A 13,869-nucleotide genomic window follows, 5' to 3' on the forward strand; every position below is an offset into this window, starting at 1 on the left:
CATGTCACGTTATTGGCATCTATGACAGTTGAACATCAATACAACGTATTCAGCACTCTTGAAGAAACTGTTGCAGGACCTTCTGATGTTTTTGATCAACATTATGACAGTTGGCAATAGGATCCTTTGCTTAAAGGTCCAGTGCAGTGAGAATTGCATTTCTCAATTTCATGGTATAATAATAAATTACCTGTTAATGTCAAGTTATCCAAATCACTATAACTGTCAGCAAGAAATTTTACATTTGACTTACGCTCTTTGAAAAACTTTCCCTCTGGTTGTCAACAGAATCAGATTTACAATTCCAATCTACTTCCTGGTGTAAATGATGTCACCTAGACCCAGGCTTTGATGAATGCTCTGATTGGTTGACAGGGTGCATAGTTAAACAGGTGTCCCATAGTGCAGTGGTTCTCAACCTTTTTCATATCAAGGACGCCTAATTTTGTCCGCGTTTGGGCCCCAGACCCCCATTTGATGAGATGTTGTCTCTCAAACCCAAATGTCAGAATATTTTTTTTGTCAGATTTTTTTGTCCAGAATTCCTTGACTAGCCTATCTGTATTGAAGGTAGAGAGATATCAGTGAAACTATGATCAAAATAGTAATTCTTCTACATTCTCTAATTGTCTAATGGTGAAGTTTAACAATTCATTAACTTGCTGGGGACCCCCTGGAACTCCCTCAAGGATCCCTGGTGGCCCCCAGACCCCACGTTGAGAACCACTGCCATAGTCTGTCAGACAATAGCCTGCCAGCTACTTGCCAAACTAGACAAAATCTCTGTGCCTCCACTGTTGCTGGGTGCCAAAGTTCCAACACTAGATATAAATATTGTCTGCAGTGGAAGGTTCGGCTTTCACTCAGTCCTACAAGCTCTGATGATGTTCATTGTGTTTGAAATCATCATCAAACTTTTCCTGAGGTGAAATCATTGCACAGGATCTTTAATAGGCGATATTGTTGTGTGCCGTTGTCAGAGACGACCCAGATTGAGAACCCGCGGACACAATGGCGGCAGGAGCAGGAGCGCATGCTGAAGGAGTACCTGGTGGTGGCCCAGGAGGCCCTCAACGCCAAGAAGGAGATGTACCTGGTGAAGCAGCAGCGTCTGGAGCTGGCCCAGAAGGAGATGTGGCTCTTCCACGAGCTCTCCGAGGAGGACAGCCGCTCCCTCACCAGCAGTAAGACTGGCTCACCTCAGACTCACTTCACTAATGGGGAATATGTATCAATCAAAGTCCCATTCTTGTTTTTGCTAAAGCTTATACCCTCATGCCAACCCCCCCCTCTGCTGACCTATTTATCAGAAAAAGCGCCTGGCCTGAACATGCCGTATTCTGGGCATCCTTGTCGGGATCTGGTGGGGTTTCACCTTCCAAAGCCCCGTCCCCCTTCTCTCTCTTCCTCTCACCCTCCTCCATCTGGTTCACCCCTCCCTACCTTTACCATCTCCACCTAGTTTACCCTTTAGCCTCAATCAGCTGTCAAACACACAGCGTCTAGCAGCCGTCCACAGAGAGTCAGGACTGGGGGAATCCTCCACGCCTCTGCTTCACCTGCAGAGGACACTGGATCCCTCTCCTCCTCCTCCTGTGATGTGGTGAAAGTCTGTCAGAAAACACACAAGTCTCAAATGTTAACTAACTGCTTCTCTCTCTCTCTCTCTCTCTCTCTCTCTCTCTCTCCTTTTCTTGTTCACAGCACTCTCTGGCTCGTCCTCAAATGCAAAATATGACCCTGACCAAATCAAAGTGGAAATAGCTTGTAGGCGAGAGCGGGTAAGTCGTTATCAGAGGAGAACAATGGGCTGCACCCAACCGAGGTGAGGGGCCCTTCTGGGCAGAAGGGGCTCGGGGTGTGGCCCCTACAGGATACTGTGGCTCTGGCCAGGGGCCTCGAGAGGATGAGGATGAGATCATCATCATCGTAGGGTCACGTAGAGGCTAGGTCACTGACTCAGAGGGCCACGTTAGACATTGCTCTCTGCTCAGTCATATGGGAAGAGTGTGTTTGCTTGATTAAGCGTGTTTCAACCTAAAGTGTTAAAAAGATGAATAGGCTCACGCCATAGTTACTTTCAGAATCACAGTTAAAGGTAATATTTATAACTAGATTTCCTTCCTTAAATCTTGTTAAGTGCAAAAATCTGAGTCAGAGTTGATCCTAAAATTCAGAATTGAGAAGAATTGGTGTTCACCTTTTTGTGTGTGGGAGGGAGGGAGGAAGGGAGAGAGGGAGGGAGGGTTATATGACAGAATATGATTGTGGTCCCTTCTGATCTTATGGTGACTTATTATGAAGAGTGCTGTCACTGAATTATAGTCTAAATATAGATTGGTCATAAGCAGAAACACCCTAACATGGGCTTACTAATAGACATAAAGGTGACAATTTGATCTATACAGCAAAGCCTAGAGCTATGGCAATGGGCAGTGATGTTTCCATTAAAAATTTCATTGCTTATCATTTTTGTTTCTGTACATTTCTATATAATGTTGGGGAAATTATTGTTTTACATTGTTACACCAAAATCTTTTTCAGTCATGTTTTACACAGCTATAGTAAGTTGTGCTACATCAGTAACAGATAACTTGATTTTTAATATTTGTCTAAAACTAAACTCTAATCAGACACTTTGTCAGGCAAGAAAAACCTGAGTGTGTGTGTGTGTGTGTGTGTGCGCACACATGTATACGCACATGTGTCTTTTGTATAAACACAGTTGAGCATTCCTCTATCTGAATAGTCATGACTAAGCAGTTTGGCTGCTGCTGGTGGTGAGAGAAGCCCATTGTGTGCCATGCTAACCCGGAGTTCGGCCCTGTGTCCGCAGCTCTCCAGACTCAAACAGGAGCTGGCCCAGATGAAGCAGGAGCTCCAGTATAAGGAAATGGGAGTGGAGACCCTGCAGGAGTGAGTGTTCCTCTCCCTCTGTGTCCGCTTCAGGGCCCCAGGCCCGCCCTTCCTCCCATGGCCACCCTTCTCCTTCCTACACTCCCCACCCCCCACCCCTGGGCCCGCTCACAGGCCTTCTCCCTCTCTCAGATAGTTTTATTCTCTGCTTCTCGTTCTTTATCTTCAACTTAATGTAAGCTCTCTGTTTTTCTTCCTTCTATTCTTACAGTTTAGCTGATCCTCACATTCTGAAGCCTCTCCCCATGTCTCCTTGTGTTCATTCATATTCCACAGTGACACAGATTTCCCTTACAGTTAATCACATGGGAAATTTCCAACCCTCTGCTATACATAACTCCAGGGAGTGATTACATAGCAGCTGTTCTTGACACTGGACTAATACTGAATGTGGTTTTAGTTGCTTTTCTTATTCAAAAAGTTAAGGAAAACACTACATCCCTTAAAAATAGTTCTCATGGTTCTCAGCTACAGTTTGATGTGATTTAATGATGTTATTTAGATATTATTCAGTTCAGTGAAGCAGCAAATCAGTGAGATTTAAAAGATTTGGGGGCAAAAAGCTCTTTTACCCATATAGAAACTGAGAGGCTTTTCAAAGAACTAAGGAGATACTGTTTTACTGTTTTTTAAATAACCGTGTAATGCTGTTAGTTTGTGTGGCTTTTTAAATGCATATACATAGTTACGTTTTTTGTGCTGGGAACATTTCTGAGTGGTTCCAAATTTCATGTTCGAAATAGAAGCTCCACCTCTCAGAGAGAAAGAGAGCGTTTGAGAAAGGCAAATGGAGAGAGCTTCGATGGAAAAGGGGACTCCACCTCAGGAAGAGGATGCACCAGTGGAGTGCAGGGAGCCAAGGCTCAGCCTGGAGAGGAAGTTGCTCTATGGAGAGGGAGGGGGGGAGAGGGGGAAGGGGGTGGGGGGCTGAGAGCAGTTTCAAAAACACAGAGATATCTGGCAGCAAATTCCTCCGCACTTCCTGAGTCCTGGCAACAGCCCTTATCTCTTAGATAATACACAACTCGAGTGATTCCCAGAATAGCCGGGAGAATACACAGCTTGCAGAAAACATGGATGCATCCTCCTCTTGAGAGTTTTTTTTTTGTGTGTGTTTATGTATATGTGCGTGTGGTGTGTGTCCTATTGTTTCTTCTGGACTGGTTTTGCCCAATAGGGTTGAGGCCAAGACGGACCCTTCGGCTGTTGTTTTTCAATCTCAGCTGTTGTCAGCGATATAGCTAATTGTTCCCCATGCCATGTCACATCAGATAAACCAAACAAACAGCTTCTGACGTGGAAATCCCCCCCTAATCGGCGCTGCTCAACTAAAAGCAGAGGATTCAGGAGTTAGATTTATCTATTTTGGACAGTTTTGAATCTAGGTATCTCCTCAGCTCATCTGTATCCCAATCCACCATGGCTTATCTCCTCAACTTCTCCCAGAGAAAATATGCTTACTCTGTTTCTGTGCCAACGTCTCAAAAGAAAGCAGTTTTCTTCAGTTTGGTGATGCAGTATTAAGGACCTAATCAACGTAAAACACATTGTACGTGAAGAGAATAATAGCTATTCAATCTATTTTGAAAAAGCTGTTTACTCTTTTGCCCAGTGTGTGTGCCGCTGTACAGTATGCAGGGTGGGGGGTTCACTACAGGCACTGAGGGGTGGGTAGTGGCACGTTTTGGTTTTTTTTTTTCTTTTTTGCTAAGCATATAAACTCCCAGGCCCTGCCAATGGGGTGGGGGGAACAAAGCAGCGCTTGTTTGGGGAGGAAGAGGCAGGGTCCGTGGATGAACAGTACCTGCTGTTGAAGGAGAGTGAAGGAAGCGGGCTGCGGTGAACGCGGGGCCACGTGCCAGGCCCAGTGATGGAGGAGGCACAGCCAGCCAGCCAGCCAGCCACCAGGACAGGGGGATTCACTTCAAATGAGCCAATTACAATGTTTTCATTAACGTTATTCGCTACAGACATAAATCAAATGGTATCTGGATGTAGTTTGATTTGTAACCGTCCGTAGAGAGAGCTGGCACTTGATACTGAGGGTCCGGAGTGAGATCGCTCATATTTCACTCCCCAAATGATGAGGCCTTTAAACGCTGAAACAATATCTCAGCGTGTTGAAACGGACAGAGATAAGCGTTTTACTCTAGCCCACCGCATGTGTTCCTTTGAGTATTTTTACCTCCCACACAAAACAGACATACTTCAAATGTCCTGCTGATGACTTTTCTTTTCTGTGACTTTCCACTGAGATGTTTTCCAATGTAAAGCAGCACCACCCTGTTTCTGGTGAGGAATGAGAGATGTCATTCCTAATTTGAGTCTTTATAATTAGGTGTGTAAAATGGGCGGGCTGGATTCTTGTGCAAACTATAATTGGGTGATTGTGTGTATTTTAATATTTGAATGCCTAGCGGGCAGATTCTAGCGTTCAAATGCCCCGTCTGAGTGGAAAGTTTTGGAATTTGAAGATTTTTTTTTTTCAGAAAAAAACACTTATCTACAAATATTGCAAAGGCTTCCAATTTCTACCACTTCTCTTCATTTGCCACAGAAATGTGACATGGATTGGAAATCAAAATAATTTTCACAAATCATTGCAATTTTAGTACAATAAATAGTTTTAACAAAGCACTTGTTAACACCACATCATAACAATTTCATCCATTGACACATTTTTCACCAGTGCCCACACATTTCCCACACAGAAACAAGGGAGACATTGCAGAAAGGCTTGCTGTTTTCCTGAACTGCTGTAGCAAAGTTGAGCTTTGAATGATAGAAAAACCCCTGGTGTGAAATTATAGAGCTACTATTTAATTCCAATATTGACCCCAACCCTGATGAGAATGCTGGAAAATTTGTGTTTTTTGTCTGCAAGGCTTATCCTTTAAAATACTATAGGTCAGACACCAGGTTTGGACTTAAAACTGAAGCAGACATGTTGAACTGTTGCTGTGTGTTTGTGTGTGTTACAGGATTGACAGGAAAATGTCCTGCAGTCAGACAAACTACAAGCTGGATGAGGCTCAGGCCATCTTCAATGAGCTGCGCAGCATCAAGAAAGCGATCAGCACAGGCGAGAAAGAGAGGCAGGACCTCATCCAGGTAAAGAAAAACACTGATCACCACCAGAGGACTTAACTCTTCAAATCGTTTTGTTGAAATATTCTATGCTGACCTCTAGTGTCTGTTAACTTCTACTGTTCTGGTGCTTCTCATTGTCTTTTTTGCATATTCAAAGAAAGAAAAGAAAGATTTCCTAGCAATGTCACACACTATTTGTGTGCACATACAGGAGTCAGGAAACTTTAGAAAGAAACTTGCATGGGTATGAACACAGGAGCACATAATGTATAATAAGATGCCAAAATACGCACTTTAAACTGGTATGATTTTTTAAACTGAAGAAATGTTCACAGGAGTGTAAATGGTGCACTTTAAAAAGAGTTTTGACATTACAGTACTGTGCATAGCATCAAGTAAGCGTGCCTACAACAACTAGAATGCACCCAGGCATAAATCTGAAGATGGGATACAGCAAACGTTGGATAAAAAATCATATAGTTACATATTTGCGCCCAATAGTCTTGTTACAGTTTCCTGTAGTGGAATATATTACCTTGAGAAAGAGCTAGACTGTATGAAATCAGATGCACACCAACAAGGAACTACAGCTTCAATTACAGAATTTCACTGTGGATTGCTTAGAAGAGAAACAGGGAAATTTAGCGTTTCTTATGCTACATGAACTATTTCTTAAAAATTGAATAATCAGGCTGATGATCTAGAAATGCAGAACCAAAAACCGTACTATAACTTACTCTAACAAAGATTTTAACTGCAAGATCAACTTGGGTACAATTTATTATTCATGAAAACCTCAAGAGAGTGAGATTTTTCCTTTAGGTGTGATCACTAGGAGTTATTCTGAGAAGCTTGATAAGAAGCACTGGAATCTGTTTACGTTGTTAATGCTTTGTACTGCTTCATCTCACCTTGTTTTCCCTCCAATGTAATATTGATAATGATTCAGTCAGTCTTGTAATCTAATCACCGTTGCATCGTACAGAGCCTGGCTAAGCTGACGGTGAACTTCCAGAGCAGCTTGTCTATCGGCGACTCGGCGAACGAGGTGGCGAACAGCACTGGAACCGTGGGTGACTCGTGTAATCTGCAGCAGTACTGTGACACTGGCTGTCAGACTGACATCATGGGAGAGGTAGGGACAACAGACCCCCCCCCCCCATCCCACCAGAGGAATGATGTCTAAATAATCTGATTTAATCATCATATGAGCTGTTGATCATTCCTAAATAATCAGATTCACATTGCAAGGATCTCCCTCCTATCTGCCCTTTTATACTCCCCCTCATAGATTTTAAATGACTGCTAATATTCTGCTAATAAGTGTTACTGTACAGCTCAGCCTGTATCAGTTGGTTGTTTTTAGGGATTCACTTGTAAGAGGAGGCAGTTTTATTTTTATTGGAGCACAGCTTTGGTCTTGAATCTACATTGTCTCTATGCGCGATTCTTTCTTTTTTTAACTCACTTTTAATTTTCTTTTTCTCTTAAAGTATGGTTCCCAAGATTCCTCGCAATTGGTGGACAAAGTTAAACTCAACTGGCAGTACGAGGAAGCCAAGAAAAAGTAAGTATTCTCGGGTGTTTCTTATTTATCAGTCGTAGTACTATGACGCACCAGCATGCAGCACTGACTCACCGGCCATGTCAGCCTGCTCTTGTTCCCTGGCTCTGCCAGTCCTCCAGTGGGACGATGTGTTATGAATAGTATTTGTGCCCGGTGGCCGAGGCTGCTGAGCGATGTCTGGCCAGCGGAATGAGCTGGGTGGTCACATTCTTCGCTGGCCGTGCTGCTGACTGTGTGCTGCCTTTGTGTATGTAGAGAGGGAGAGAGAGAGAGAGAGAGAGAGAGAGAGAGAGAGGGAGAGAGAGAGGGAGAGGGGGAGAGAGAGAGAGAGAGCACCCTGCCTGCTGCCTACCTCAGTGCATACCCTGCTTCTCCGCAAGGTGGTTTAACATATGCTGTGTGTTAAATATATCTCAGTCTATAGTACAGGCTAAATGATACATTGGAAAAATTAAAGTCTAATGAAGCCTGTAATTTCACTTATTTTTTTAAATAGGTGCTTATGAACTCTGCACAGGTATGTCATGAGGCTGCAGGTTATATAACGATTGAGATGCAGCGCCTCGGACAGCGTGTGTCCCAGCTGAAGCAGCAGCGGTGATGATAGCTGAAGCAGCAAGAGTCACCGTGTTATTACACTGGCTCCATGCAGTCTTTTTTACAAGATTCATGTTGCTGTGGTGACCCAGCAACAGCAGTGCCAACCATGACATCAGGGAGGGACGGGGAGGAGGGAGAGAGGGAGAGTGAGAGAGGGGAGACCTGTGGAAACTTGCATGCTCTGTCACTGAGTCACCCTGTCTGAAATCCAACACACATAAACACAGTTATTTCATTTGAGCTAAAGACTCAGTCTGTGAGCTCCCCCTTCACTGCGTCTGAATAACGTCCCGGGGAACACACCTGTAAGGCTGCTGGCTGATGCACCAGTCAAGCCCAGGTAGAAATTACCAGGCTGAATGCTGTCATTATAGTCCCAGCATGCGGTGTCTGCGAGGCTCAAATATGTGGCCTTACTTAGAGGTAATCTTGCCATATTGCTATAAACAGTTGTGCAAAGTACACAAAATCTGTGCTTCAGTACAGGTAACATTACCTCAATAACCTCTTATCCAAATAGCAGTAAAAAGTAGCCATCGACTGTAGGAATTTACTTGAGTTGGAGTAAGAAAACAACAAGTGTACAGTTAAAAAAGTACTAGTGGCTAGTCACAATTAGTTGACAATATTGATTATTTTTCAAGTCAAAAACATGTTTTTTATGTCACTGGAGCCAATATCGTATTATCTTGCATATTATTGGAGCCAATAAGACATGTAGTTTTATCACAAACCTATTTTCCCCAAAGAAACATGTAACTTTTAAAGCTGAACATAGTAAAGTGTCTGATTGGCGCCAATAGGGAGGTAACAGGTACAAGGGGAAGGAGGAGGATGATACTTGGACATGAGAGCTCACTATTGAGGTGAGACAGACTTGATCCATACCAGAAGAGTATTTTCAGGTGTTGTCTTATTCAGTTAATCCTCCCAGTCACATAACCGCACTAAACCATTTCCTCTAGCATTCAAACAATTTTTCTACAAAGGCTGACAGCCTTGATTATGGCATAGCTACAACAAAGATGTTGTTTACTACAACAAAGAGTTTCTGTAGTAACCAAAGCGGTTGTAGCATGCACTTGTCCGCCTCTGCCTATAAATCTGTCAGCTGTATCCAAGATTGACCCAGTCCCAGGTATAAAGAGGAATTTAAAATATGCTAACAAGGACTGCTTGCTCTCTTAGGGTGCAGAGTATACAGCACCAGCTAGCACAGCTGGACAGTGAGAGCTGGTCGGGTCGGGCCGAGGCGGACCGGGACCGCGACTTCCTGCAGCTTCTGCGTGAGAAGGAGGCGCTCCTGCAGGAGATTATCCTGGTCAGCAAGCAGCAGCACCCTGCAGAGACCCTGCTGCAGCTGGAGGAGGAGCGCAGCAGGCTAGAGGAGGAGGTGCAGAGGGCCCACAACTCCCAGAGCCAGGGAGCCAATCAGAGGTGAGTATGACGACCTGTCACACTGAACTGTTGAAGCTGGTAATAGTCTATGCTGAGGCAGAAAGTTATTGTGATAACTTTATTGTTTTCGTTTACTGGGTGTATTTCTTCCCATTCCTGCATGTATGGGATTACCTGCAAACCAGCACTGTGGAAATGAGCAGCAGCCTTGATTTAATATTGGAACAAACTAATTTAGACATGAGACAGAAGAAGTAAGGCCAAACTATAGTGTTACCATTTTTTCAACATGTGAATAATTTACTGCATGGATATGTGCTATGCTGCTTCCCCATGCTATGTGTAAAGTAAGCTATTCAAGAGTAAATAACTGAAATGACTCTTCCTTTTTACATGTGAAGCCACAAAATGTATTACTGTGTGCTCACTATCGGGTTATCTGTTAGTTTTGCAGTTATTCCCTTGAAATCAGAGTGGTATATGGGCACCCTCATAGCCCTGTTTGGCCTGTAAGATGAAGGTACTATGCTCACTGATATGAACCCGCTGGCTGTTGCACACTACAGTGGAACAGAAATCCAAAGAGGGAAAGATGTATCCATGATTGGTTTGGTTGTCAGTATAGACCACACATATTGCAGTGCAATTTAGCTGTCTGTCTGTCTGTGGAGAGCTAGAAGGTCACTGATTACTTCACTTAAGCAATAAGCCACAGGCCGCACTTGACAGTGATTTTAGGCATTGTTAGGCATGACACAAAGCAGTTGTTGCAGCTGTCACGCACCACTGTTATAAAAATGAACTAAAATGTACAAAAATAGTTTATTTTTAATGTGTAATAATGAAATACCCATAATAACAATAATAATTGAATGTTATTTCTCTGCCAAGCAATATAGTTCTTTTTATGATAAATAATTTTATTGAATTTCCAAACTTTATAACATGTACATACAAATAGACAAATAGTAATGAGGGATATAAATAAGCAATATAGTTCTTAAACAGCAGATTGTTAAGTGACACATAAGTCTCAGTATGAGGCGATTTGCGGTTAGTGCATTAATATTTACTGCTATGCAGTAGCAGGTTTTATTGGGGTATTTTACAACGGCTTTAAGCGTGACTTGTGATTTAAAACTGAGAACCAGACTTCCCTGTATCTAATTAGTTCTGCATCACTGTGCTGCTGCTGACAGGATCCTGCAACAGGAGAAGAGGAATGTTCTGCTCAGGCAGCTGGAGGAGGCGACACGCATCACCACCTACCTTCACTCCCAGCTCAAGAGGTGCGGCACGCTCTCGTTCTGATCTCACCTTATTGTAATGCTTCTTTACCAGATTATTTATTACATTTCTTTATTGTCTTCCTCTCTTCTTTGTTTCTGCTCTTCCCAGCCTGTCAGCCAGTTCTCTGACGGTGTCGTCCAGCAGCAGCCGAGGTTCGCTGGCTTCCAGTCGGGGCTCGCTGGCGTCCAGCCGAGGCTCCCTCAGCTCCATCAGCTTCAGCGACATCTACGGTCTGCCCCAGTACGAGCGTCACGAGGGGGGCGGCGACCCCCACGACCCCCACCTGCGCTACCTGCTGCCCCCGGAGGCCCTGTCCAGAGACTGTCCCGTATTCCCCGCCGACCCCCTGACCCAGAGCAAAGCCAAGCGCTCTCACGACACCCCGCAGTCCCTGGCCTCCCTCTCCTCCCGCTCCTCGCTCTCCTCTCTGTCGCCGCCCAGCTCTCCCATGGACACGCCCTACCACTCCGCCCCTCAGGACTGCCCCCTCACCCAGATGACAGAGGAGTACATGGAGCTGGCCGGCCGCGGCCTGCTGGAGGGCCTGCGGGTTCAGTCGCAACCCGCGTCGCACGCCGCCTTGCCGGGTAGCGAGGAGGCAGGCGGCCCCGCCGCCACGCATCAACTGGAGAACAAGAGTCACAGAGACGGCGGCACTCAGGGGGCTTTCACCTCCACAGGCAAGTGAAGGAATCTGCTCTTTATGCCTAGGGAGTCGCTGTCGGGGGAAACAGTCTGATGACGGCTCTGGACAAACTGCAGTGATACATAATAATACAGGACCAAATGTTTTTCTCTGCAGGAGTGACTCTGCGGTGCAACAGCGCCAACAGAAGCGGCAGGAGGGCCAGGCGAGTGTCTGCAGGCGTGTCAGAGGACGCTCTGGCCACAGACAGCGGGGTCTTTGAGGCCTGGGGCAGAAGGTGAGAGGAGGTCCGCCCTAACAATGTCAGGAACATCCCAAAACATAAACACCCTGCTCTCTGGAGCACCTGCTCCGCCTAGTGGCTGAGGAGAAAACTGCAAAGTCCTGCATTGTAATGGGGTTTTGTGCCACTTAACAGTTTGAATAACTAGATATAGTTGCAGTATTTTTATCCTGTTGTTTTCAGCAGGATTTGATCCCATCACTTAGGCAGCGTCAGTATTTATTAATTAATTAAAATCATGATGTTTGGGTCACTGGGATCTTCAGACGATTTTTATGTGTATCCAATGAGAGTGCAAAACAAAAAACAAAAAAATCTGTTTCCTCACTGTTTTGTCATTCCTCCAGCAGGGCGGAGGAGTCAGAGGAGATGGCATACATGAAAGAGCTGACGTCTGTGAGCGAACCCACCCAGATCCAACTTGGGTTATTGTGAGTAGACTGTTAGTGTTTACATGGGTGGCCTGCTCCGTCCCTGTCAATGTCTAACAGCGAATGTCTCTGTCTCACTTTACTCATTGCAGATGTGACTCCACTTCACAATCTCTCCTACTACATCTGCTACAGCTCAAGAATTTGAACAAGTCCATTGTGAGAGACGGCTATAAAGTGTGAGTACAGTGAAATAAATGCTAAAAGAGCTGTTCATAACATGACAAACGGTATAGTCAATGGCGATGATATAAAATAGTTATATACTGTTTTAAGACAAACTCGGATAGAAGGTAACAAGACAAACAGACATGTACAATACCAGGCACAGATAAATGTGTTAAGAAAAACAGGAGCATTTCTTTAGCAAAATATCATCTCAGAGAAACTTCCAGTGTTATGAGTTGGTCCAATTTACCTAATGCTGCATGCAACTGAGTGCTGTCCTTCCTAATTCTATATTCATACATGGAATATCTAATGAATGAATACCTGTGATGGAGTTTGTTTTTTCCTGTTTTGAAAAATCTTAAAAATGGTGAAATGTAAAATGGCAGCTTATTTAGGAGAGCTTTATAAATGAAGGCAGTGTTGCTCTGTTAGTGTGTGAAGAGAAGGCTCCCAAACCTTTTCATAGAGATTACAATGAGCTCTGTAACTATCACCTGTAATAAATCTAAGTGTAATGTGAGGCTTCAGAGTATGAGCAGCTGCCTGCATGTAAATTACATCAGCCTAGTCCAACAATGATAGAAGTGTTGCTTAGCCAATCTGCAATCTCCTGCTTCATGTGAGTTACCGTTTATTCCTGAAGAGAGAAGAAACCCAATTTGAATTTCAACTTCTTAGTCAGTACCTCATGAGTTTTAAAGAATAATTTTGCAACTAACCAGATACCTAAGTACTTGTAACATTGGACCTTTTGAATTTAAACCCTAGTTGTAGTACTAATGTTAAAAATGCTAAATATTTTAGACCTTTCTCTTTTGATCTGAGCAGAACATTGAATCCCTTCCAACTCCAGACGAACTGTTCTGAACCTGCACTCTGACTGAGAGGAGAATTATCCTGGAATCAATAACATATCAGACGATTATTATTATTATTGTTGTTAATAATGAGCAGAAACTCTCACTATGATCATCACGTTCTGTCTTTCGTCGATGCTCAGGTATGTGAAGGTGCACTTGATCCCGCTGGACGCCGGCAGGGCCAGTGCGTTTTACTGTTGTAAGGCGCTGGAGCCGCAGTCGCAGATGACTTTCAACGAAGGCTTCCGCATCCCCGTCCCTGCAAACGCCCTGGCGGTGTGCGCTCTGCAGCTGTCCGTCTGCTCGCTGGGACCGCAGGCTCAAGAGGAACTGCTGGTGGGTCAGCCTCCGAAAAAACACACTGTCCTGCTGCTGATGGAGATCTAAGTCACAGCAGTCCGGCTTTTGTTCACATTCAGAAAAGTTCACCGATGCTGTAGGGATCGACCGATGTTGCTTTTTGAAGGCTGATACCACTACCAGTATTTTTGGATTGAAGCTGCAGATAGACGATATTTTGTGCCAGTATTCAATATCTTTAAATCAATTCCATGGCAATAAATACAAACGTTCAATGTTTTATTCTTTTTTTATTCTTTTTTATTCTTTTATTAATT

At 44.1% G+C, this 13,869-nt stretch overlaps 1 protein-coding gene across 2 annotated transcripts in view; it reads left to right on the forward strand.

Moving 5' to 3' along the window:
• wwc3 (WWC family member 3) overlaps window positions 1-13,869 on the forward strand; it is a 30,753-nt gene that overhangs the window by 12,971 nt on the left and 3,913 nt on the right. Inside the window, exons 3-15 of one of the 2 annotated variants that reach the window (XM_071512717.1) lie at window positions 981-1,184; window positions 1,705-1,781; window positions 2,837-2,916; window positions 5,898-6,027; window positions 6,992-7,141; window positions 7,500-7,573; window positions 9,362-9,610; window positions 10,771-10,860; window positions 10,970-11,541; window positions 11,664-11,784; window positions 12,138-12,221; window positions 12,314-12,400; window positions 13,393-13,588. In XM_071512717.1, the coding sequence (XP_071368818.1) occupies window positions 981-1,184; window positions 1,705-1,781; window positions 2,837-2,916; window positions 5,898-6,027; window positions 6,992-7,141; window positions 7,500-7,573; window positions 9,362-9,610; window positions 10,771-10,860; window positions 10,970-11,541; window positions 11,664-11,784; window positions 12,138-12,221; window positions 12,314-12,400; window positions 13,393-13,588 (2,114 nt within the window). The remainder of the gene's footprint in view (window positions 1-980; window positions 1,185-1,704; window positions 1,782-2,836; window positions 2,917-5,897; window positions 6,028-6,991; window positions 7,142-7,499; window positions 7,574-9,361; window positions 9,611-10,770; window positions 10,861-10,969; window positions 11,542-11,663; window positions 11,785-12,137; window positions 12,222-12,313; window positions 12,401-13,392; window positions 13,589-13,869) is intronic. The other variant, XM_071512725.1, reaches the window with a different exon arrangement.

This window comes from Centroberyx affinis, unplaced genomic scaffold (assembly GCF_046629955.1).
Source record: "Centroberyx affinis isolate AG114_WGS23_722 - 3 ecotype Tasmania unplaced genomic scaffold, CSIRO-AGI_Caff_v1 ptg000278l_1, whole genome shotgun sequence".
Classification (NCBI taxonomy): domain Eukaryota; kingdom Metazoa; phylum Chordata; class Actinopteri; order Beryciformes; family Berycidae; genus Centroberyx; species Centroberyx affinis.